This window comes from Mycteria americana, chromosome 1 (genome assembly GCF_035582795.1).
Source record: "Mycteria americana isolate JAX WOST 10 ecotype Jacksonville Zoo and Gardens chromosome 1, USCA_MyAme_1.0, whole genome shotgun sequence".
NCBI classification, from domain to species: Eukaryota; Metazoa; Chordata; class Aves; order Ciconiiformes; family Ciconiidae; genus Mycteria; species Mycteria americana.
This window is the reverse complement of record NC_134365.1, coordinates 215,634,906-215,662,119: the sequence shown is the minus strand read 5'-3', so window position 1 is coordinate 215,662,119 and position 27,214 is coordinate 215,634,906. Positions and strand designations below refer to the sequence as shown.

At 38.7% G+C, this 27,214-nt stretch overlaps 1 protein-coding gene across 1 annotated transcript in view; it reads left to right on the top strand.

The window, feature by feature from the left end:
- The first annotated feature begins 282 nt into the window (after positions 1-282).
- LOC142404403 (disks large homolog 2) overlaps positions 283-27,214 on the top strand; it is an 800,410-nt gene continuing 773,478 nt past the window's right edge. The window contains exon 1 of the mRNA XM_075491174.1: positions 283-328. Within this exon, the coding sequence (XP_075347289.1) occupies positions 305-328 (24 nt within the window). The 5' untranslated portion in view covers positions 283-304. The remainder of the gene's footprint in view (positions 329-27,214) is intronic.

The following is a 27,214-nucleotide window of genomic DNA, read 5'->3' as shown; positions in this document are numbered from 1 at the left end:
CTATCATCTAGCCTGACTTCCTGGCCAGAACTCCACTGAAATCAGCAGGCAGCAATCATCTGCCCATTTAGCATATTTTGTGGTTTGGCTTGTTTTTCAAGAGCGATGTATACAGCAGCAGCATCCATTAATAAACAGATTTCTTGTCATTACGAAGGATAAACTTATGCATGCACATAAACACACTCTCTGTCAACCATTAAATTTAATTCTCATTACCTTATTACATCACAGGTTTTGTGAAGGACCAAGAGTCATCAAAGGTGGGGAGATGAGCTACATTCCTGTGTTGGTTTGGTGGAGGATGGAAAAAAGCCCTTCCTATGGTGTATGTTTATTTTATTTATTTATTTCACTTATTTCTCTCTCTTCAGACTCAGATTTAAAAAAAAAAAAAATCAACAGCTGTATTGCATCTCACCAGCTCACAAAAGACTAACCCAAATGCATTCTTCTATTTTCTAGACATGAGTCACCTCACAACAAATCCTCCTATCCTACTCTCTTGTGATAAGAGAAAAATCTTTTTATAGTCCAGTTTGACTTGTCTTGCTGAGTCACTAACAACTCTTAGTGGCCTTTCCTTGATTCTGATTGATAAATACAAGCTGGAATATCTCATGCCGACCTGCCCTTCAAATGTACTTCCACTAGAGACCCACACAATATTTCTGTCATCTAGATCAGGACCAAACTCCCTGACTTTCTGAGCAATCACTACTAGTTTATATATTTTCCATCATTTTTGCAGTGTTTGTGGGAGTAAACTCCATGTAGGAACCAAATCAGGAAACCTCTCTTGGATTAAAGGTACTCAAGAACTGTGAACTTATATGAAATTGTTCAGATGACAGTATTCTTTTATTCAGAATACTATCTGCTAATTGCATGATGCCCTTACACTCTATCTGATGTCCCAGTCATTGTGACTGGACAAACATTCACAAACACCCCTTAAAGCATATTTCAATATATGGATTCCACTTTGTGGTGATGAGCAGGGGATAGAAAAAGATACTCTCGGACTGTATTATTCTGCTTTTGTAGAATAGCTAAAGTAGAGCTGATAAGCTGCCAAAAGAATACCAGGGAGCACCAGCTCTCTGTAACTGAGGTTTACATGCAAACTCACTGTCATGGTGTGTGCATTAACTTTTATTTTATACCTTAAAGAACATCAATAAAATACTTCGAAATTAATAAGACGGTTTTTTAGTATTGGCTTCAGTAGAGATAGATTTTCACTAAGTGTATATCATATTTTACTCTGATTTTGTTTATTCTTTGGGCCAGATTCTCATATTTTATAGGGCTGTAGATCTTTATGACCCTCTTAGAATTAAAAGGTTACTTGTATTATGATTGACAGTAGACTCTGGCTTTGTTTTCCTAGGAGATTTGATGTTATTTTTGGTTAATACGTAAAATAGGGCATGCTATAACTTCTTTGGGTCAAGGCAGGTGCTATTTCTAAAACTATTTAAATAAAGTATTAAGGGAACTGAAAATTTTCCTCTCAGATAAATACGGGTCTAGTCAATTGATATTCCGCTGTCAGCATGCATGTCTCATTCAGTCTTGTCCTCCATGCAAAAGAGGTATTGACCCTGTGTACTACACTGAGAATGATTTTGCATATAGATGTAATAACAAAATGTTTATAGACAACCCCATAGCCAGAAAGATTGCCAGAGATTTTTAGCTTTCATAAATGGTTACAGAGAAAGCAGTGCTAAAGTCAGTTAGCTTGTGAAATATCATCAGATTATAGTAGTGATTTGCATTTTATAAGATATTTCAACGGAAGACATTCTCTGAATTTATCTGATCTTCACTGCATGTGACTCGAGGGAATACTGAAGTGAGAAGAGGACATCTGCGGAAGAAATGTGCAAGGCATGGTATTTTAAAAGGCAACCTCTAACTACTTGGAAATAATAGAACTGGTTAAATTATATCAGTGCAAAAATGTTCTTTAACTGCTGAGAAATAATAGAATTGGTTAGATACTATCAGTGTAAAAAGTTTCTATTCAGACGTAACTTTTTGAAAATATTTTGTGGGTTAAGATAAAATTTTCAGTGATAAAAAGTAGAAGTGATTCATTTTGACTTTCTAGACTAATTTTGATAATATTGAAATCCTCTATTTTGGTGCTGTCATTTACATTTGCTTTATAATATTAAACTAGTATACCTGTTCATTTTCTATATTTTATTTTTCATATAGTCAGCATTTTTTTCTTTGTGGAAACAAAACTTCTCAATGCGTTAAACTGAAAAAGCTCTTAAGGACATTTTCAAATTTTGACTTTGTGTGCCAAATCCTCCACAGCGCAAGTCACCAAAAAGAGTCTGGTGTCCAGAAAGAAATAATCATGCTTTGTCCACAACATTTGAGGTATCTCCTTGAACCTAGAACAGCAAAATGCTGACAATAGTGGTTCAGTCAATACATGCTGGGCATCACTACACAGTGGAAAATTAAAAATTATCTTTTTTTTCATGATGCCATTAATTACAGACCCTAAAGAGATGAGGTCTAACTGCTGAGATAGGCCTTCTCAACAGCGGTTTTCAGGAACACTGGGTGAAATTCTCAAAAGCAACAGTGGATTCTAAGCCATGTTGTCTGATTAGCTGGGCGTGATTTAGAGGATGTAGGTTTTCCCGCTTGCTGCTCAGGAGTACTATTGTTTTAGGAATGCTGTTTGAAAGAAGATATCATTCACCTTATTTTAGCAATTTAGAAATAATATTTCAATTGGTGTGTAGGAGGCATAGAGGGATGTAGCAGAAAGTGGGGGAGGGAACAAGTGCAAGAAGTGCTCTTCTCATTAGGGTAAAATGTATATGGAAATTTACCTCTTAATGGTTCCAAAAAGTTGATTGCTATATACATATTTACACATATGCACATATGTATGCGGGTATATATATATATGTATACATTTCCCCATTTTTAGTGGTGCCTAAGTTTTAAAAGTCATTTGAGTGCCTAGTGGAGACAAGTGAAATTGCATCACACCTGCTGTACGACACCAGCAACAGCAGAGTGATATCAGTTTGTAAGTGACAGAAGGTCATGAAGGATTAAACCTTTGTCTCAAGTCACATGGTTACCTGAGTGCCCCACTTCAACAGAGCAATGCAATTAACAGCCATCAATGAGGTTGTAGGGTAAGATACAGAAAGGATAAGTGAAAGACATAGATAATAGTGCTGTTTTGGAGAAAGATACACCCAGAGAATTTTCTGCAATTAATTTGTATTTAAAAAATAGGAAACAGCTCTAGAGGTACTAGTGGAAAGGCAATCATAGAATCCCAGAATGGTTTGGGTTGCAAAAGAACTTTAAAGATCATCTACTCCAACCTCCCTGCCTTGGACAGGAACATCTTCCACTAGATGAGGTTGCTCAAAGCTCTGTTCAACCTGACCTTGAACACTTCCAACGTCAGGGCATCCACAACTTCTCTGGGCGACCTGTTCCAGTGTCTCAGCACCCTCATCATAAAAAATTTCTTCCTTATGTCCAGTCTAAAGCTACCCTCTTTCAATTTAAAACCATTGCCCCTTGTCCTATCACTACAGGCCCTGGTAAAAAGTCTCTCTCCAGCTTTCTTATAAGCCCCCTTTACGTATTGAAAGGCCACAGTAAGGTCTCCCCGGAGCCTTCTCTTCTCCAGGCTGAACAATCCCAACTCTCTCAGCCTTTCTTCATAGGAGAGGTGTTCCAGCCCTCTGACCATTTCTGTGGCCCTCCTCTGGACCTACTCCAACAAGTCCATGTCTTTCTTGTGTTGGGGGCCCCAGAGCTGGCTGCAATACTCCAGGTGAAGTCTCACGAGAGCAGAGTAGAGGGGCAGAATCACCTCCCCTGACCTGCTAGCCACCCTTCTTTTTTGCAGCCTGGAATACGATTGGCTTTCTGGTCTGGAAGTGCACATTGCTGACTCATGTCCAGTTTTTTATGCACCAGTATTCCCAGATCCTTTACCGCAGGCCTTCTCTCAATCCATTCATCTCCTAGTCTGTATTGATATTGGTGATTACCCCAACCCAGATGCAGGATCTTGCACTTGGCCTTGTTGAACTTCATAAGGTTCACATCGGCCCTCTCCTCCAGCCTGTCAAGGTCCCTCTGCATGGCATCCCTTCCATCTAGCATACCAACTGCACCACTCAGCTGGATGTCGTCTGCAAATTTGCTGACGGTGCACTCAATCCCACTGTCTATGTCACTAATAAAGATTCTGAACAGTACTGGTCCCAGTATGGACCCCTGAGGGACACTGCTTGATACTGACCTCCATTTGGACCTTGAGCCATTGACTGCAACTCTTTGTACATGGCCATCCAGCCAATTCCTTATCCATTGAATAGCCCATCCATCAAATCCATATCGCTCCAATTTAGAGACAAAGATGTTGTGTGGGACCGTGTCAAAGGCCTTAGAGAAGTCAAGGTAGATGACATCAGTTGCTCTTCCCTTAGCCAGCAACACAGTCACTCCATCGCTTCATCATAGAAGGTTAGCAGATTATTTAGGGATGATTTGCCCGTTGTGAAGCCATGTTGGCTGTCTTTAATCACCGCCCTGCTATCCATATGCCTTGACATAGCTTCCAGGAGGATCTGTACCATGATCTTACCAGGCACAGAGGTGAGGCTGACTGGTTGGTAGTTCTCAGGTTCCTCCTTTTTACTCTTTTTAAAAATGTGTGTGATATTTCCCTTTTTCTAGTCACTGGGTACTTTGCCTGACTGCCATGACTTTTCAAATATGATGGAGACCGGCTTATCAACTACACCTGCCAGTTCCTTCAGGACCATGGGATGCATCTCATCAATTCCCATGGACTTGTGTATGTACAGCTGAAAATAATACAGCTGAAAATATTTTGACTTGATGGCTAAAAGAATAGCTGAAGTAAGGAATGAAATCATTGGTAAAACTCTACAGAAAAAGTCTCAATCAGTCATAGGAGTTTTTGCTGACTTTATTGTTCTCAGCTAAGTTTTTAAAGTCTTAGTCTGGGGATTATTTTTATTATTTGGATAGTACTAGAGACAAAAGTATCTAGGTTGGCCAGGTGTCTTCAAATGTTGGGAGTCACAGGTCCCAGAGGAGATACAGATATAGCATGCATCACCAACTTTTGCAGAGATAGGTTGCTGACAGGGATTTTTGTAACATTAGGTATATAGTTATACATAAGTAATATGGATGCCTGATTTAAGCACACTTTTCTTAGATTCCATAGACAAATTGGCAAATTGTATTTGTAAAAGCTCTGATTACAAGAGGATCATGTATTTACACCTGTAGATCATTTTGGTTTATTTGGCTGTATTTCAAAGAGAATTCTCTCCACTAAGAGGTATTTCCCTCCTTCATTTTTGCAATGTGCTTATTTTGAATATGCTTTTCTTTTTTAAAGAAAGAAAATAGATTATTAGATTTATTGCATTATTAGAATAATTACATTACCTATTTTTGCTTTACTAAGCCCAACAATTTGCTTTTGACTCATAAGGCTTCTAGAAATACATTGACTCTTGATTTGAAATCATTAGAACATAGAAAATATACTAATTCCCTTGTAAATTGTTTCACTCGTTAACTATCCTTTGTTTTCACACACTATGCAGGTTTGAAATAACTCTTCAAGAACTGGCTAAATTTAAACATATTTTCAAAACAAGGTATTTATCTCATTGATCAGATTTCTAGCTAAGGTTTGTTAACATATTAAGGTAATAACTGTTATCAATTGAATGAAGAGGAATAGTTACAGCACGGATAATGAATATCCATCATTGTACTCTCTATTGTAAAACCGAATACTTTGCTTGTTTAATGAAAATACTGGCTACATCAAAAAAAAGCCTAAACCTGTGTTTTCATGAAAGCATAGGTTACTTCAACTGTTACACAATTTTATATCATATTTCTCAATCTAACAATAGGTTCCCTTTAAATAGTTTCCTTGACTAAAATCACAGTACAAAAAATAAAATACTAGGTGTTTTGACACATACAGGTCTATATCAAGTACAATACAAAATCAAGTTTTTCTTATACAAATTTACAATAAGAACTTTAATTTTAAATTTTTTTTCATACAAAAAGACTACAGTAATTTCCTGGATGAAAATTGCTGGAGGTTTATTTTTAAGTACTGTAATAAATGCAGTTGAACTTTGGAAGTTCATTCCTTCTTCATTCATGCTGTTACCATGGAAATGTGGATTTTATGCTTAAATGAATTAGCTTAGTTCATAAATTATAGTTCATAAATTATAAAAGTAAAATGTTAATTCATAATTGGGGAGTGATGGCAAATCATGAAAAGATAGACATCATTTTCCCCATGTTTCATTTTCCCCAAGTTTTTCAGTCATAGTAAATGATTTTTTTGGGGGGGAAACAAGCATAGGCTTCTAATCATCTAGGGTTTTTACCTTGTCTTGAGCTCTACATCTATCTGGACTGAATCACAAGCAGTGTATATCAGAAAGGCCCAACACCTTGTATATTAGCTTCTATAGGGAACAACAGTGAAGATACTCCCTTTCTTATTTTGCTCTTGGTATTCTGTCTCACAAACATGCACTTTGCATACAAGCATATCCCTGTATACATGTGAATATGTTTGTACATATAAACAATACAGAATAAATGGGAATCTCCACCCACTGCTATCAAGGTGACAATCTTGCCCTACAAAGGTGAAAGTACAAAAAGCACCATGGACAGATGGCAAGCTTCAGCATACATTTGCTCTTCCAGTGCTTCAAAACTATGGCGTTTAGTCTTTCCTGCTAATTTATCCATCATTATGACATCCCAGAAATGGAAAATTAAAAAACACTCCAAAAAGAGCAGTTTTACTAAATTAATCTCATTTGTATAAAAGATGGTATCTTCCTGTTGATCATCTTCTTGATCTTCACAGAAACATTCCCACAATAAGAATAAAGGACCATCTGAAACAAAGATTGTGTTCCCTTCATGAGAGATTTTGCAGGACATGTTAGACAAACATTTGCCAAGAACAGTCTGTGTATGGTTAATCTTCCCTCAGCAAGGAAGATAGACTAGATAATCTGCTAGGATTCCAGGTTGCCATTGCCTTTAACTTGACTGTGGATGGAAACAACTTTTCGAAGATGTTATCATGAGAATGCAGGTCAAGAAGAAAGGCAGCTGTCCTCTCATAGTCACAAAATGAAATGCACATTGTGGAGATATGCTAATCATCAATTTGAGTGAAATTCAGGAAATTCAACTGGGGATCTTCAGAGCTGAAAAAGTCCTCACAGCCTGGGTCTCTCAATGAAGACTATAATGGAGTCACGTCTTCTCAATCAGTTGGGTAGGATGAGGTATAGAATAAACTTAATCCACAGGTTACAGGTACAGCAGAGGAAAAATGGGGCTTTCAGAAACTCGAGGTATTTTGTGAAGCTTAATCCAATTCCCTCTGTTCCTTGATTTGCAGTATTCTGTTTTAGGGTCGTCAGGAGCAATGAGGAAGCCTTTCCTGAGAAATTCATAGTTATAGAGAAGACTCACAGGATCAGGCCATTTTCCACTTATTTTTTATTTATTATTTGACCATATAGTTTCTTTAAATTTGCTTATTATAAATGGTTTTATGGCTGTTTCAAAATACTAACCACAACGGCTTGGTTCATAAAATATGTATACATTTAATATTGAGAAGGAATGATTTCTAAGTAAATTTTATCTTTTTCTCATATATCTGATCAAAACCTTCCTCAATGCAACCACAGAGGACAGAAAGAAGAGAGCTGGGACATTAGGAAGAAAAGTATTAAATATTCAAAAATCAGACAATTATATTAACAAGACTGTGCAGGAAAAAAGAAGCAGAAAGTTTTCAGGAAAAACCCTGGCTTAAGTTAAATCAGCCCAGGGGAAGGTCTTTGCTGTTTACTGGCCTGGAAGTGAGGAAGAATATTTGACACAGCAACTTTTGCATCAGAATGCCAGGGTGTCAGAGCGATGTTTACAATACCGGAGATGAGAATTTGTAAATAATCTATTCAGCCTTTTTCTTTCTCTTTCTGGACATTTTAAGATTTGCTGAGCTCAAGCTGCTGATTTAGGTCCTCTGTCTGTTATGTTTTACTAGACTTTGCTATAATGGAAAGCCTAAGCAAGCCTTCTTGCCAATTGTGGCTGTTGTTCTACGTTCGTCTTTCTGCAGTTGTTTCCAGATGCCCCATAGACTCAGTCCAGTCTTCAGGAGTCAACATTTTCCATCTAGAAGCTGTAGACCCTACAGCATCCAAGACCTGCAGTCTGTATCAATGTTTTCTGCAATATCCCATCCCCCAACACAGATATTTTCAGTGTAATGATCTTCCTGTAGCTGTGGAAAATAACATTCTCATGACACTTTAAAGTCTCATAAATGGAGAAAGGAGTAAAATCATTCCAGTTTAAAGCTCATGTACTGAAATCAGAGGCATTTAAGCAGTGTAGGACTAGGGTGCTATATAGATTGTATCACCGCAGTGTGCAAAGACAGGATGTGATGGAGCATGACTGTAGCCATAGTGCCATGACTGCACAAGTCAGTACCTCCAGCATCACTGTAAAAAGAGGGAGAATGACACCCCTGGCTGCTGTAAATCAGCAGCACGGATTATCAGTGTTGATACTAATAAGAGTTGCATGGCCAGACCCTGCAGATGGCTTTGCAAACCTCCACCATTATGTCCAACTCCCTGCAGACGTCCACTCTCCCCTCTTTCGGAGGACAGGAGTGTCATTTCTCCCTCTGTCTACTCAGAGAGCAATGCACCCTCTTCTTCAGTCCTTTCCCCCTCTATTTTCTGTTTTTTTCTAGATAATCTCTGCTTTCCTTGTGATCATCAGAGGGTGATCACAAAATCTATCTCATTGCAGCAAGCTTTTTAAAAGCAATTTATAATATTTACCCACAAATGTGGTGCTTAAATGTTGGGCACATTGCACTGTTGTACAGCAAACACAGGAGAGCGAAGCTTTCTTTACTACATTTTTACTCTATTCGTTTTATTGTTACTCTCCTTTAAAATACCACCCTTTCCATGATGCCTGGGAAAAAAACCCACCAAACCTGAAGATGGTTAGGCTACTGAGGACGAAAATATTACTCTCTGGTATGGTTTCATTGTTCCCCTATAAGGTTTTCCAAGTACTGTCTGCTTTGTGGTTGTATCGTGCCATGGCACAGTGGGGGTCCTCGACCAAAGCTTCGGGATGCAATGGCAATAAGGCCCTTCTACTCCTACCACTATTACTACTACTACTACTACTGCTGCTACTACTACTACTAGTTCATATTGCTCTTCTTCTGGGCAGTGACAGTGCTATTTGAGTCTACTGCAGTTGTCAGAGGAGCTGGTGGGGTGCATGCTCCAGAAGGGCTCTTCCCCCCTTCATCCTCAAAGCAGACTGCCCTCAGGGCCTCCTGAAATCAAGGTCTTCCAGGGCACCATGTTCCCTCTGCTCTCTTTGAACCTCTGCAGACAACCAGGGTTTCCTTCCAGGTACTCCCTTTTGCCCTTCTGAAGGCACAGGAGGATAAAGTAACGATGAAATTCCACAGCTCAAGATAGTGGCTCCAATGGTTTCTGTCATCTAAGAATATTCAGGTCACAAGTTGTGTGTCTTTTTAAAGACTGTCTGTAATGCAGATTTTTTGGACTACTGTCTCTCTACTGGCTTTATACTTAACCTTTTTTTTTTTTTTTAATGGAGTAACTTTGTTTATCTGTGGGGTTCTTCCCTGTGGTCTCCTGTTTAAAGAGGCCCTGAGCACTTGAAATGTTCTGCTATTTTTGGCATGCCTGGCAGATTCGGGGAAGGCTTTTTCCTCACTCATTGTTATCAACTCTATGTCAAAGGCCGTAAATATCACTAATACGTGATGCTTTTGAGTAGCTGTTAGTCATAATGAAATATTTTATGTCCTTGACGAGATGCCGCCTTTAAAAATTAGACTGCTGCAATACGAAATGTTTTGGCAGAGGTGAACAAACCCTGCAGGGATCTGCTTGTGTAGATTACCTGAAGTAGCCCCTGCTAAATGCGTTAGGTTGGTCTGCTATCAAAGTAATACCTTGTTGGCTGGTACAGAGGTTTCAATTTTCCAGCAAATTCTCAAATGCCCCACAGTTATTACAGGAGGCATCTGCCACATGGATGGGAGTCTTCCCATTTCACTCTTACAGTGTTATGTGGGTCAGGGTCTGTAATTTCCTAGATAACTTTTCTTTCTAGACACTCAGGAGTCATGGGAGGTTTTTCTGAGTGAAGACTTTGGGACTGCATTACTTCTTGTTTTCCTAAATGAGTCTGAAGTCTTTTATACAGGTGATCACTTGGGAATCATACAGTTACGCAGCCCTGCTTTGTTTTTGTGAGTTTCCTATTTTCCCCATGTTGGATTTGTTTGCCTAAAACCAAAACCATTAACTTTTTAGGATCATGAAGAAGAAAGTTGTTTCAAAGACTTTGCTGACTGAAACCTTGTGTAATTCCTTTGGCAGAAAGGAGGCTTGAATTTGATTTTCATATGCAGCTACATGCTTGCCTGAGCCTTGCCTCGCTGTTCAGGACTGTGCATCTATTCATCTTTGCTTTTTGAATTGCATTTCTCCGGTGGATCAGAATTCTCCAAGATCTGTGATATTTTTTCAATGACTAAGATGCTTAATTTTAATTGTTAATGTACTGTACTGCAAAATAAACCATGATTCCCTTCCCTTCTATTCATTTGAAGAGTGTCAGAAAAATACATCAATTAATTCTCCCATGCTTTTGCTGAGCAACACGTTGCTATGTTTTAGCTTATTTGATGGATATTGCTGCAGCCGAAGTCTGAACTATCATAACTTTGGGATATCCCAGCTTTATGATCTATGGCATCTAGACCCCAGTTCATGACTAATAAAAATTGCAGAATTAGATTTAAGAACAGGGTTCATCTCTTTTGTTCTGGAAGTCATTGCTTGTGCCAAAGAAGGTTGTGATTACTAATTACTTAATTTGTATGACAGATGGAGCTGGGGATCAAATTAAGTAGCTGTCTTAGGATACATTGTAGAGCAATATCTAGCTTTAAACACGACTGCCTTTTTCGTTCCTAAAAAAAGGCACAAACAATGACAGGCTAAAAATAGCTGTTCACTTGGAGTTGACGACAGTTTCTGAGAGCTTGTCTTTAGGAAGATGTTGGAAAAAACCCTGCTGTCTTTTCCCCTCCCCCCTTTTTTCTTTAAATGCACGTCCTTCTGTTTAAGCTTCTTCACCTCATTGCCCACAGAAAGATATCCACTGACTTTGATAGGACTTCAGTATTTCTGCAGATTTCCAAGGGGGTTTACGTAAAGCATTATTTAAAGAAATCCTAAAAGTCACTGCAGATATTTCTATTAAGTTATGCTTATCCTACACAAATTGCTCTGTGCTGATAGAGAAGGAGGTAGTAAAGCCTTTTCCACTCTTTGCCTCCCACAGTATCTGCTGCAGTGAGAAAAAAAAGAGTCTCTTTTCTGGTTTTATTCCTGAAGACTGCTTCATAATTCAGTATGAATATCGGTGGTTCCCGGTGCTGTAAACAAAGAGTTGAGTCTTTGACTTTGTGTCCCTGCAGTCTAGTAAACAATCAGTTAATTTGTAGCATCCCAGCGGTTGACAGGAGTGAAAGAAGTGGTTTGATCTTATTTTTGTGCTTGTGAATTAAAGCTTTGCCTTCTGGCTAGGTTCTGAGTTCCCTCCTTCTGGAAGATATTTGGGCATTTCGAATTCAGAATATGTAGTTACAAATGTGAGGGCACAGCCTTCTCCAGGATTTTTCTGCTTTCATTTTAATTTTTCTCTGTGTTTCTAATCCCAGCAAGCAAGAAAACAGTTTGAAAACGATGTCCAGTGTCTGAGCACAATGCAATTCAGGAGCTTTAGAACTAGTCCGCTGCATTTTTATTAAATGAGAGTGAAGGAGTAGGTGGGACTTTTTCTTTAAAAATAGATTAGCACAGGGGACTGAACTTGTATTTGAGGAAACGTTAATAAGCCAGCCAGCCATTGTCCTTAATCAGAGACGGTATTTGTAAGTAGAACATGTTGAATCTGTCATGATTGATGACGTTGTCTTTGTTAAAAGGGATGCTGCATCTTTAACAAGAGCAGACAGAAACAGTGCAGAATCTACAGTAAATCTGAGAACTGGAAGAGAAACCTTTCTTCATTTTTCCCTGTGTAACGTTCGTAAAATATTGAAAAGAAAAACATCAAAACCAGGGGGAAATATAAGTAACTCGCTGCTTACATTTTAATTCCTCACCTTTCCCCTCTGGGTGAGTTCCCCCTCCTTTTTCCCCCCTGAATTTAAAATGCTGGAAGGAAAAGCAACTGAGGTCCAAGTTTCAGATGCTGAATTCTCTGCTAATTGAAATTACTGGGCATATTTCTATATATAGTCGATGAAGAGATATGTAGCTTTCACTCAGTGCCTTCAAGACATGTCTTTTTGTAGTCAGAAAAACAGAGATCAATGCATTTTCAAACTGACAGAGGGAACGGATGCTCCTTAGTAGCACATGCTCGGGATCGTGTGTGTACCGTTTGTGCAGAGCAGAGACGCTGAATACTGGTCCATATGCTCCTTGTTTACTGCAATGTTTTTTGCATGTTACTGTGCACTCCGGACTAATGTGAAGGTAAGAGGAGACGAGACAACAATTTGACAGGAATGTACATGTAAAACCAGCTGCAGAAAATGTCTACCTTGTGTTGCTGAGTACTTTGGAATTGCTAGCTGAACAGGCATATTATTACAGGTGGTTGTGGAGGCTTTGTTTTATCGTTGTCTGTGTAGCTAAAGCATAGAAGCATGTTTTAATTTTGCAGCTTAGCGACCTTCAGTTTTTAACTGCTTGCAGTTCAGGTTCTGGGCTTGTGTGATCTGATAAACATGTTTTGCTACTGTCCAGGTAGGCCAGAAACAAGATGCCAAAGGCTGTTTGTGCAAGGCTGCATAGCTTTATATAGGATAAGAATTCCTATACTCTAGTCCCCCATGCATCCCCCAAGTGATGCTGCTTGCATGCTGTCTTGTTGATTCCTTGTCTGAAAATCGGGGGTCTTGCTGCCGTTATCTGGGTTGTTTTTTGGGCTGATTTGTTTCTAACTTGAAACAAAATGCATACAAATAAATTATAAGCCATATCCTAAGAAACAAGCAAGGGATGATTACTGCAAAATGCTACAGAAAAATGCCAGCTGGCAGCACTGGTCTCACAGTAACTATTACCCAGCATTTGTCACTCATGTCAACATTTGCTTGCTCTGTTAATTAGTGTTAGAACTTCAATATAAGTTGCTGGGTGTATTACCTTCTCTGCAAGTAGGACAATATTAGCAGACAGGATCATTGGCATTGAACTGAGCTCTAAGCCAAGCTGTGGGCCAGCTGTGGGAATCCAGTTGCATAATTTAAATGAATTACAGTCCTTAGTCAACATATTGGGGAGGTACTTTTGGCATTCTGGCTTTTTCAAGTTCAAATGAGTGTGTCTGTCTGGGAAGGAAAGCACTGGCAAATGCCGGGTAATCATAGTTAGAACTGTTTTACCTGGAGAAATAATTCTAAAGGATATTTTGCTTTCAAACTGCTTTAAGCATGCCTCTGAATTAAAGTGACTTTTCTGTATTTGCACTTGGTTTGATAATAATGAACTTCATATTTATTTATTAGGTCAAAATAATTTTTGGCCATTTGATTAGAAAAGTATTTTGCATTAAAAGCTCACATTCTAAGAGTCTGCTCCTATGTATGTGGTCAAAGTCTGTGCTGCTGATTGCTGTACCGAATTGCTAAGCCTTCACATTTTATTACTTTCTAATTAACTTTTTCAATTCACTTTCTGTGCCACTTCTGAGGAAGAAGGTGAAAAATATATTTTATTTGAATATGTGGATAACAAGCCAAAAAATACAAGTTAAAACTTTTAATGCTGTTCTGTCTTCCTAAAATACATCCATTGTCCTTTCCTTATGCTTTGCCTATAACGTTTCTGGCAGGTTAGTAAATTATATCCACATGCCCTGTGTTCTATGCAGTAAATTGTCAATAAAGAAATGTTTTGAGACCAACCATTCTTTATCACTCATTTTGTCCCACAGCCTGCAATACGGTGCTAAAGGTGTTCTGTTAAAGTGGGTCTGTTGTTGAGAAATTATTTCTCAGTCTAAATAAGAATAGGTACAGGGGAAATTTCAATATGACTATTTTTACTGTAATTTCCACAAGATACCTTATCAGTAAGTACCACAGCAACTGTTAGGAGTCTTATGGGTTTAACTTTTGAAATGTCTTTGTTTCCATTTATAAACACAGAAAAAAGTGAAAGGTTTATACTAGCCCAAGTCTGACAATTGTTTGGATACAACAGTTTTAATTTGTTGGAACTTCTTCAACTGTTAAGTGTCTCTGGAATAATTGTTTGATAGACATTATCTGTTATTTACACGATATTGTTCTAAGGATGTTATCTTCAGATGTTCTAATGTCATCAAACTCATCCACTTTCAATGTGTACTTTGCTCATCTATTTTCCAAGCTATGCATTGGGCTACAGTAACATAAAAACGCTGCACAAACTTTGCAAATACCCCCAGGAACTGTCCACGTACGGCAGTGCCACTTGCATCTTCAGTAATTCCCATTTTCTTTTTCTGACATTGAAAATTACGTAATAAATAGGAGTTTATTGAAAGGTGAGCCCCATGCCTGGTCATTCTAAACTATATTACATAGTGTTTCTGCAGAACTCTGTTGCTTTTAACTTGGTTGGCACTAACATAGGCCACAGCTTTATGGGTGGCCAAAATAAATGAAATACATTATAAAACATCTGTTTCGAGTTTTGTATTTTCCCCCTTTTAAATGGGTGGAAAAATCTTAGTGGTTCTCAAATATTTTAGTCCTTAAGTCATAAGATAGAATTAAACTATAAGTACAGGCTGTAACAGGAAATAGATTTGCTTGCCCTGGAAAGTGAAAAAGAAAAGCAATTGGGTCTGTTTCTGATGGCAGCTGCAGTTTATGGCTTTAAAGAAAGCAGATTTTTCAAGTTCAAGGTAGGACTCTCACTTCTTGATTGCCAGTCTATCTGAAACTGCCCATGTGAACTTAGTTGGCATATGCAGACTTATAAAAAGAAAAAGAGGTGTACCCCATGCATTCTTAATCAAAGCCTATTTTTACAGCTGACTAAAGAATAGTACTGACCATGAACACGTACCTGCCTATGTGAATAATTATTTCTTCCTGCCTGAGCAGAAACAAAGTCAGTGGTTAAAAAAGGGAGAAAGATGTCTGAGAAGTTACGAGCAAAATATCTTTCTCTGTCAGAATTTCTGTGGACCTACATTTTTAAAATGAAATTCAGCTTGAATTAAAGAAATAAAAAGAAAATATAACTATTGCTTACTATTGCCTGTTTACTAGACACAGCATTATTAAAATTCTACAGTTTTGACTGATCTCTTTCTTGGTCTCTCATGTATGCACATTTTTGTACCTCAGTGGAAGATATCATAAATGAGCACAGAAGTCAGGGAATTAAAATCTAAAAGCAGTGCCTTCAAGATCAGAAGTGCTCTTGTGGAAATGTGCAGTGCGCCTGAAAAAGTGAATTCCTACTATATGCTTACGCTAAATATGTTGTTGTATTTTCAGCATGAATAAGTCTCAGGAGCAGAGGCTAACTATGGCAGGGGGCTGCCCAGTGTCAAATGTTTGTAGTTTTAATTGTGTCCACTGTGTATTGAAAATACTTTCTGTATGTATATGCAAGAGATTTTTAGAGGATGCCATTAAAAACTTTCTGTTCTTGGCTCAGGCAAGTGTTTTAAATTCCCTCAGTATTAGCAGTATTTCTTGTAAAACTATGGGAAACATTCCAAATATTTAGGTTCCATAGTCTGAGCTAATCTTGAAAAACTTTTATGGACTGGGGTCTTGCTTTTCTTAAAAGTTTGTAGTTTTGCCTTCCCCCTCCCTTGATGAACTCTATGTGAAGTTCTGACAGATTTTACTGTGAATCAGGGCTGCTATTTCTGGCTGACAGTTTGAGGGTCTTACTGGAGGCACAGCTGGTGCTTCTGGGAATTTGGGTAGCAGAGCTGATGTCTTTCATTTGTACTTTAGCATGGGACTTGATGTGAGCGCTGGGCTCTCTCACCTTGAAGCACCTCATTCTCAGCAGCAGTCAGCACTGGCTTTGGGATCGTCAGAGCTTCATGTAAAGATCAGGGGTTTTTTTGCTATGAATTCCGATCCATACCCTTTGAAGTTCCAAAGGCTTCAGCAGGAGCTTAAGGCTGTCTTCATGTCAATGGATACTCTTGGCACCTCACAGAACTGAGCTCCTACCTGAACACTGGGTTAACTAAGTGCCTTTTTTTGTTCTGACTGCTAACTTTGGGTCACTGTGGCGGTGATAGAAGTTTTCTACATACGATCCCTTGTATCTCCTGTGCTACAACTAAAAGATTAGGCTAGCTTGTGTCAAACGGTAACCATGAAGCGATTTATGGCTGAAATTTTGACCTCTGCATTGTCACTTTTTGAGGAGCTCAGGTGATGCAGAGGACCTGTTGGAGTAAGAACGGAGTATGGCCAGGGTCCATGGAGGATCCTAGATGCTAGCATGATTTAATCACTTTAGCTTTCTCTGTTCGTCCTCTTGTCCCACCCGCATTTAAAAAATATAAGTAAATATTTTAACCTAGCAGTTTCCAATTGCAACGTAAGTTGCGGATTAAGGCAGAAGAATCATAGTAACAAACAGCAAAATGTTTCATTGCCAAAAGCTGCAAAAAGTCACAAATGCCAACCGAGCTGCTGACTTCTGTCTACATTTTTACACACAGCTGTAACTCTTCGCCTCTCCCAGTATATATTAATGATATAGCTACATAATTAAGTTGCGTATATCACGTATTTCACCACCTGTACCAAGAATTCTTCTGCTCTTCCAAAGGAAAAGAGTTTATGGATCTTTCAGACTTGGGCCTGTATTGCCAAAATATGTTCTGTGTAGTCTTATGGTATTCTTTGCAAATGGGGGATGAAGTCAAAAGGATTTGGACTCCCAGCTCTTGCACACTTCCCGACATGGTCCTTGGTTTCTTATGCATATTTCCCTCCTTTAAACGTTCTATCATGCACCATCCTCTAGCACCTCTCGATTAAGTGAGGAACAGTTCAGAAGTCACACGAGTGGCTTTGATACGGCATTTTAAAAGGAGTAAGCAGGAAAGATTGGTTTCTCACTTTTTCTAATGTAATTAAGAATAGACTTAGGTGTAGTTTTTATTTTAGTTTACTCCTTTTTGTAGTTCTGATTATGTCTGACAGTCTGACTTACTTTACTCATAACTTCATACTCACAACTCAAAATACAAGTGGCAGGTCAAAGTACGGTTCCTCTACTACTGTCGGACACCAAGGCAAAATGTAGGTTAGTACTAGGAAGCAAGCAAAGTTGGTGTGGAATTTCCACCCTGAGAGGTTTGGGGACAAGGAAAAGGATAATATTATGTAGGTTGTGAATATCTAGTTGTGTTTCTGTGATATATATTGTCATGTGTTTATAAAATATTTGCCTAGGCTATAAAATAAACAAGCCCTTGAACTTTATAAGGGATTTGTTTAACAACTATGGGATCTAGCCTTGAGAGCTAAAACCAGCTGAGCCGTTTGTATTGCTGTCATCCTTTTGTTAAATAAAGATGGAATTTTAGGGAAGAGATAACTCATGGCAAAAAGGGGTTAATGATCTCTTGGACCAGCTTCTACAAAGAAAGCTCTCTCAAAATTACGACAGTAGTAATACCACAGCATTTCTTTCTTTTGGTAGCTTGCTGTACCTGTTACTAAAATATATTGCTACTGCCCACTCTCACGCTTCGCAGGAAGTGAAAGTTCTCATTTATGGCCCAGTTTTTGCAACCACACCAGTGATGTTAATAGGAGTTCTGGTAAGCAGGAGATCTGAATCCAGTCTCATACAGTTCAAATAGCAGTTCTGACTGAATAAGTACACTATATGAATCCTGAAGATTGATTCTTCCACTTCTGAAATCAAACTTGGCCAGATTAGCAAGCATTTAAAATACCTAAGTATGTACTTTACCACTCTGCCCAGCTGCAAGTGTTGATTTACAATACATGACCATAACAAGTTATGAATGAAAGCGGTAATTAGAATAGATTAATAACACAGCAGCAGCTCTGGTTTTCTAGATATAATAAGATTGGGACTATATTTAACCCATGGACCAGAATAATATTCCCTTAAAGGCTGTTATAAATGTGTGAATAGGTACAGAGATGCTAAAATGACAAGCACAGTATAAGAAATTAAATCCACTACTAAGAATTCTTTATGAACACTAAGCAAATATGAATATTATGCTATGGGGATAAGGGGTACTTATCTAAAGTTAGAAGAGTTAGTCACAAAAATAGTGGTTGGAAGATACAGAAGCTAGGCACTATTTTCTTAATTCAGAAATTTCTGGATAGATACTAGTACCAAGAAAAATATTTCAATTCTATTTTGTGTCTCCCATTTTAATGTGGGCTCATTAGAGCTTATCTGATGAGCTATTCTTATCAGAGATATATAATTGGCCTTTTTGTTAGAGGAGAATTGAAAAGATCTAGGACTGTAAAAGTATTTGAATTTATTGGGTTTTTAATATGTGCAAGTAACTAGAATATAATGTCATGTCTATATGTGACAATTTTATGTTTACATAAAAATGATGAAAAGTTAAATCCTCTACTGTTAAATCACTGCTGATAGGCTTGCCCTATGCACTTAAGATGCCAGTGTTTGTGTGATTTTTATGAGATTGCAGAGAAATTACATCAAGAATTCTCATTGCAATGCTGCCTACAAAATATTGAGGAACGTGCAGTGGACCCAGGCAAAAGTCAGGTTTTTTTTCTTGGGAAACTCTGTGACCCCTATCACCCAAATGGGGAGAAGTGCAGAAGACCATTAATCAGTGATGGATGGAGTTGATGATAATAGCTTGCCACAATTAAAGGCTGCCAAAAATCTCTCATAGTTAGCTTCTATCTACATTCACTTCTAACTTCATCTGTTTCTCCTGTCCCATTTGTTCATGCTAAGTTGGATGAAGATATTCTGTGTCTGTGGTTGAGTGGAGTGTTGCATTTGCCAGGGCTAGCCTTCACAGGTGTGTCCCCTCTTAATGCTACTGCTACTGGTTGTACATATATTTTGGACATGCTGAGATGTTTTGTTTCTATCCAGACTCGCGTGTTTTTGGCATGGGATGAATGTGTGAAATGGTTGTACCTGTTTTGGAGGCAGAAGCCCCCACTCCTTTCCTTCCATGATATCCTTACAGACAGAGGGAGATACGGAAAGTGTCTTTTGGAAGTAAAAATGCAAAAGAAGATTCCAAAAGAAGAATCGATATTTTTTCAGTTGTGGACACACACCAAAGAAATGGACTCTGGAACACATTCAGGCAGTCTGCATTCCACCTGTGTCCCCATGCCAAAATAATGAGTGATAGCTACAGATTAATGACTAATACAGAAGTTACAGAATGAAAAAAATATTATTAAAAGCATAGCCATCACTGTTTTCTCAGAGGAGGAGGAGGTGGCTGGTTTTTCCCTTTGTATCTCCAGACAGATCTGAGTGTTTGAATAACTGATAACTGAGTAGCTTTCAGACTTCTTCTGGAAAGACAAGTAAAACAAAAGCTGAATCCCATAAAAACAAATCAAAGAAACCTGGGCACAAGCATTTTTTGTTTTAGTCTCACTTTCACCAAGGAGGTAAACCTCTCAAATTTCAAATAGGAATCTCTGCAGAGAAGTAATTGGAAAGACTTGCCTGCCTTTGATAGCACAGAGGATCATTAAAACCTTAGAAAAGGAGAATTGACTGGAGAAGTGAAACTCAGAAATGCATTTTCATCCAAGTTGCAGGACAGATGAAGAAAAATATCATAGATACTTCACACATATTTGCAGATATTTTGGACCGGATTTTCAGCCTGCTCCAGATTTGTTTTCAAAACTTCAGTTTTCATTTGCAAACAAAAATAAGTGGCCAAGTTTTTAAGTTAGACAGAACAATCATAACTAATCTAGTCTGTCAGAGCAGACTGTAAAAATACCATGAATTGTTGGAGAAAGGATACATCTCTTGACACTTGCCATACCTTTTAGAAAAACATTCTGTTTCCATTGAATAATTTCTGATGAGGGAGAACCTCTCATAGCCTTTATAAATGTATTATTCCAGGGGTTAATTCGTCTTTTGGAGGAGTGTGCCATATCTCTAGTCTGAATTAATCTAGTCTCAGCTTCCAGTTTTTGGGTCACTTTCAGTTTTTTGCTACATCTTAATCCGCTGAGGAGTCCACTGCAGACGGTCGTTCCCCCCATGAGTAGCTCTAGGCTGTGGTGAAGGCATCACCTAATCATCTCTTTGATTAAGTAAATAAACTGAGCTCCTGGCATCTTTTACTGCAAAACATGATTGCCAGAGCTCTCATCCCTCTCATGACTTGTCTTTGAGCTCTCTCCAGTTTCACAGCAGGCCTCCTGATCTGTGTGTGCCACAGCTGCATGCAGCCTCAGAGCAGTTGCAGCCCCATGCAGAAGCAATAAATGTCCTGGCTCCACTAAAGATACCATGTGTACGTCCAGGGTCGCGCTGGCTCCTTTAGCCACGTTGCTGCACTGGCAGTTCACGTTCTGCTCCGTATCTAGCAGGATTGCCATCTGCTTAACAGCAGACCTCTCTGGAAAGTGCCCACAAGGAAGGGTTGCTTTCTTTATTCTCGGAGTTAGGACTTCATTGCTGTCTGTGTTAAAAAATACATTGATCTGTATCAGCGACCTGTCCCCTGCACCATTTACCACACTACCTTTTTTCTGTCATTGATAAATCTGGTTAGTAGTAAATGACTGAGTTTTCTCCCAGATTGGTCAACATTTGAAAAATATAAGGCCAGGATGAGCCCCTGAGGATCCCACTGAACACAGCTGATCAACTGTCCCGTTTGTAATTACATTCTAAATCCTGTCAGTTAGACACTTTTTAATCCATTTAATGTGTGCCATTTTGATTTTGTTTTTAATAAAATGTCATGCAACGCTGTGTCAAATGATTCGCAGAAGTCTAAGTATATTATATCAATATTGTTACCGTTGTCAGCCAAATTTGTAATCCCATCTGAAAAAGATAGCATGTTAGTTAGCTTGACAGGATCTGTTTTCCATTAACCTGGCATTATGTGTATTTCTTTCCTTCAGAAATTAATATATATTTTATCAGCAACTCCATGTTAAGTGCTTTTGAAAAATTAGCCATAACTAGCACCATAGAAATTGCTAGGAATGAAATCTCTTTAAACCAGGTCCTTGCTTAAGTCCTTATTTAGAAATCTATCTCTAGCTGAGTACTAAGCGAAAGTCAGGAACTCTTGAAGCATTGATCCTGCAAAATAGGGATCTCCCAATTAAAATGGAAAAATGAATAAATTGTGAGTGAAACAAAGCTTGTGTGGAAGAGGCGGTTTCTTTTATTGGACCATCTCCAGTGGCTGAAAAACAGCAGATGTGCTTCTGGGTACACAATGCCCTTTGGTCTCACTTATATCCTTAGATTAGCATGGCTATGATAACAGCTAGCAACTCAGCAACTAGACATTATATGAAATGTCATTTTATTAGAAATTAAATCGTACGACATAGTTCTTTTAAAAAAGGGAAATGTTAAGATTTTGAAAGATGATTTCATTTCTACTAGATGACCCATGAAGTCAAGAACCTGAAATCTTGCTGAGAAGGTGTTGGAGTGCTGATCAGTACTTTCATACACTCTTCTTCCTGTGTGCTTTTGAGATGTTATTAATTTCTTATGAAAACCTGCTTTTGTAGTGAATCACATGATACATTCATACCTCTCTTGTAGTGCTTGAGTTCTTAAAAATGGGGACATGAAGGCCACGTGCTGGTTTCTAGCCACATATGTAACCGGAAAGAGAATATAAGGCATTTTGCCTCTAAAGCAAGAAAGCGATCTGAAGAACTCAGGCGCATTCAGCTCACTTAACTTCAGACATAACTGATGTAAACATCCATATCTAGTGATTTCAAGCTCCCTTTAGTGTCAGTAGAGAGGAATTGTCTCTTCTAAGGCATGATTCATATGACCTAGTTTAAATATCTACATGGGGATGAGATTAATTGTGTCCTGAAAGTGCCAGTTTCTCTCCATTTACCAGAGAGAGCTTAGGTGACTAGCTGAGATGTAGGTCTCTCTCTTATAGACATTTCCATCTGGTCAAATTAATCCCATCCTTCAAAGCAGCAAAGATGGGATTTTTAATGCTGGTCAGGCAGCTTTTTCTCTCCTTTCCTTCTACATGTAACAGAAGGAAGACAGAAAAATATGGGGAGGAGGAGCAAGCTGTTGTGAAGGGTCAGCCAAGATGCCCTGGAGATGAGGCAAGAGCAAGAGCTTGCGGGACTGTGAGATCATCTGATTTGTTTTCCTTTGTTTTTGTCTTGGTTCTTGCTTCTAAATTACTTAATTAATATACAAAAAATAAGCAGTGAGCTATTGAACTGAACTGTTTGCAGCATGTTTCCCTAATGCCCAGCTGGTAGATCAGCCCATTATTTCAATGATGTTCAATTGTTATATTTTATTTTAGTTGCTTGAAATTTATGAGAGAACAAATTAAGGACTGCACACTTAGGTCTGGTTCTTTTCTGAGAGCTGTGCAGCTTTCACAGTGTAGGCAGGTGCTGCAAAGGCATAAAAAAAAAAAGAGACAGAGCTCATACATTGAGTATTTTAGGTGTCTTTGAGGAAGGGGATCTTCATCTGAGCTTGGTCCCTATCAGCCAGTAAATCTAGATAACTGAGAAACCAGTTCAGCTCACTCTAAATTGGACACCCACAGTTGTCCAGCTGAACAGCTAATTGTATCATCAACCTCAAAAGGGACCCAAAACTATGGGATCATCTCAGGGGTAAAACTTGGCTAGAAACGCAAGAAGAAAGACTGAATATGGGCCTAGAAGTGTAGGTGACTCTGGAAGACCTGAACTGCTGCCACGGATTCACCAGAAAATGTCAATAGAAGTAATAGAGTCACTAATGTATCTTAGGGGGATATTTTGTGAGGATTAATTAACATATTTGTACAGTACATCCACTGTAAATTTGCCATGTATCTATAATACGTGGTAAAATTAGCAATCAATTTAAGTGTCAGGGACTGTTTAAGACAATTACCAACTTTTCAAAAGTTGTTAGGAGCTGGTTACCAAGGGATTTGTGAAGATCTAATTACCATTAGCCATCTAAGTGAAACAGGTGACTTGATCCTGAGATTTTCCCCCAGCTAGGTTTAAATGTTGACATGATCTTTTAAACAGATCAAATTTCACAAAAGTTTTGACAGTTAAGTGAATATTTATTTCACTCTATTCCACACAGAAAATGCAATACTTCTCAACCTAAAGACGAGCTCAAATTTAATTGTAACCTGTAGCTTGTTGCTATGTAATTGTTTTTAACATTATTAAGCTAAGGGAGAATGTTTGCTGTCTCCTGGTTTTAGAGGAATTCATACATTTAATACAGAAAAATGTTTTAAAGATTTCTTGACAGGCTAATAAATCATGAATGGATGGATTGTGCCCCATCAGGATATAGTTCCACACAGGACAATGAAACAAAGATGCAAAAAGATATTTTTTGTGGTCCATAGTTGGTGGCATACATCAGCTCTAATGGAAAAGGAAAAAAAGAAATGAAAGAAAAGAGAAAAAGAAAAGTTTCCCAAAAGGTCAGCCAGGAAGAAGAGTGGTGGGGGTGTCCCTTGATGAGCATTGCCTTCCAGGTGTCTCCTCCAGTGCAGCAGGTGTTCCCTGAATACCTTTTCCAAAGCAATTTTATAGTTTCCTTGGGACCTTCTCAGTCTCCCCCAGTGGTTTTTCTTGCCTGTTATGCCAATGGAGCTGACTGGAGCACTCACTGATCAGTCAGAGGCACAATAAGCTCTGTGCATATACCTTATGGGGAAATACTTAATGGCTATCTAAAAGACTACTTTTTACTGGTATTACCTACTAAGCTCTGTTTCATCCCTAGCACAGGGTTATAAACCAAAATTTAGGGCCTATGGAGTGGCAAAGGGTAAGTGGAAGGAAAAGCAATTCAAATGCTGGAAAACAAGGGCTAGCGGTACTGCCGCAGCAACTGGGGGTACGTAGGTGGGATGTGTCAACGGGAGAAGCTGACTACAACATCGCACATGAAGGGCTGCAAAGGGAAAGCCCTGAGCATTACACAGATTAAGGCAATGTGCAACCAATAAAAAAAATTGTGTTGGGAGGAGAAAAAAAGAGAAAGCAACTGTAATAATGTTTCCAAATGAATGACTACACAGACTTCTTAACCCCCAGTGGACAAAGCCCCTTGGCACCAATCTTGCAACTGTCTGCACAGAATAACCCCTCAACACCCCACACCCCCAAGCCCCCAGCAGAAGTACCTTTGTCTCTCCTTGCTAACTGTAAACAGTAATGAGTCACTTCTGGGTTTCCCTGGTTTATTCTGGTCTTACTCATTTCAGTTTTATTATGCTTAGATTGCATCTGCCATGACTCTGTCTCTTCTTCACACACGCACAATCTCTCCGCTGCTGACATTTGATGCTAGTTCCTGGCTTTGCATCAAACTTATCTATGGAGCGCTACTTTTCAACACAGTTCCAGCATCTCTGATCCCTCCAGTGATATTTTCTCATTGAAATACTGTCTGTTTCTCTTGCAGTGCACATCTTTCAGTGGGTACCTTGGGACACAGCTCAAAAAAAATGCTAGCCTTACTGTTTCAAATCTTCCAGATCTTCTTCCAAGGGTTTTTCCTTCTTTTCCTTTCTGTGGCTGTCAGAAGCTGACTGCTGTACCCTCTGAGAGTTTGCCTTTACACAGGGAGTTTAAGGCAATGCAATATCAAAACAATGCTATATCAATGCTACATCAACACATTTTGCATTGAAGAAAATGATAGCAGAAAGGCTGAGATAATAATAGGACCTGATTTTGGACCTACACACATTGTATCACGGTTTCCCACCATTATAGTGGTGTCCTCACTGCATCTTGTCCCCATCCTTCCCTTCCAGTCTGGCTCCAGGACCACTGTTGCTCCTTACTCATCATTTCAGGGAGTTGTGACAGTGTCTTTTCTCCCCCTTTGCTAACTCAGTCAGTGTCTGAGTCTCTTTTAACAAAACACCTCACCAGCTGGAAACCAGTCTTGTGTTTTTCATTGAATTTTTCCTATGCTCAGCAATTTTTCCCCTCAAATAACTAAGCTGCTTTGCTGATCAATTCTTCTTGTTCATCAGGGAAGACTTTATTTTGCTCTGTTTAATTCCTTCTTCCAGGGAAAAAAAGTTACTTTGTTCTCCTCGGTTTCTTTACCGTGTAATACCAATTCCTGGTTAAATTAAAAATAAATAAACAGAAGAAGTCTTTTTTCCCCCTTTCTGTAATCACTTGTTGGGTCTGAAATGTTATCAGCCTAGAGCAAGAACAAACCTACAGTACCTATCTGAAAATTCATCAGCTTTTGTTTATCTGAAGGTCACTAGTGAGTAGAGGTAAAAAGGCTTTCAGGATGAGAGATTTTAAAGATTGAGGCTGTTTCCTTTAGGAAATACATGAATTAAGAGGCCATAGTGCTAAATGTTGTAAAGCAGGTAAATTTTCTTCCTGTCTCAAAGTTTTCCTACACGTTCCACCAAAGGGGCATTCAGTGAAGCTGAAAGGCAACACTCCTAAGCCTGATGAAAGGAGATGTTATTGAAAACAATAGTGCATCACTGGAACCCAGTGACAAAATGCCATGGATGCCGAGAGTTTGGAAAGACTTAAAAAAGAGGAAAAAAACTGGAAAAGTGACATATGATTTCAAAATATGGGCTCAAAAGTACAAACTAGATAAGTTATTCTATTGTTGTTCAGATTTCTTGCCCCTTCTTCTGAAGCAGCTGGTACTCTTCTCTGCCAGACACAAGTCAATGAATAAGATGATTCATGACAGTTTTGTGTTTCATGTTATAATAGTAATTAGAAAAAAAAAAAATAAACATGGTGCTGAAATTTAATCCCTCAAGAAAGGCCTTATGAAATTAAGGTTTGGACACAAGGAACAAAGTGTCTCTGGCCTCCATTTCTCCGAGGGAATTTATAACCTCTGGTACATTTGGCCTAAGTTTATCTTTCTGTTCCTCCTGTTTAAGTTTCTGGCAGAGGGCTTCTGAGATTTACTTATCTACCATAACCACAACTGGTTGAAAATACATTCCCAACCATGTAAGAAAATTACGGTATAAGTAGGAATACAAAAGAACATGAATTAAATGTAAGTGGTAGTGCACATGACTTCAGAGTACAGGCAGGCTGAAGTTGCATTGAATATTGACTGGATGCTTCTGAAGAACTAACTGCAAGTGCATTAAAATAAAGACAGCCCAAGAAAGGTATGTTTCTAGTTGGAAAAGAAGTGGAATTTGCTTTAGGAAAAACAGTCCTTCATGTGACGATCATCTGAACGGTTACGATCTGAGTGATGTTGTTTAGAAATCACTTTATGTTTCCTTGCTGTTGCTGACAGTCAGATTTTGCTCAGGCTATTGTGCAATACTTGTTTTCTTAGACGTTTTCAAGTGGGGTTATATTGTGAGATAGCAGCAGATATGGTCTGAAGGTAGAGCAGTACTTTCCACATGATTTTAGTATACATTTTCGCACCTGGTTTTCTATTGTGAGTTATTCTGGAAACGTAAATGTAAGGAAGATGGGGAGATCTGCATTACTAACTTTCTCTCCAAGTGGAACTTTTTCTTGCTGAGGTTTCAGGGAACTGTGCTTCTCTCACACTATGAGAACAATAGTAAAAGAGGTTCTGACTTAGTAGTTGAGCTTCAGTTACTTGAGTAAACTTGGTTTTTCGTGCTTTCCCCAAGGCTTGGTTTGTCCTTCCTTTCTGTCTGGAGCACCCATCTGGAGCAGGCAGTAGAGGAGATATCTGTCAAA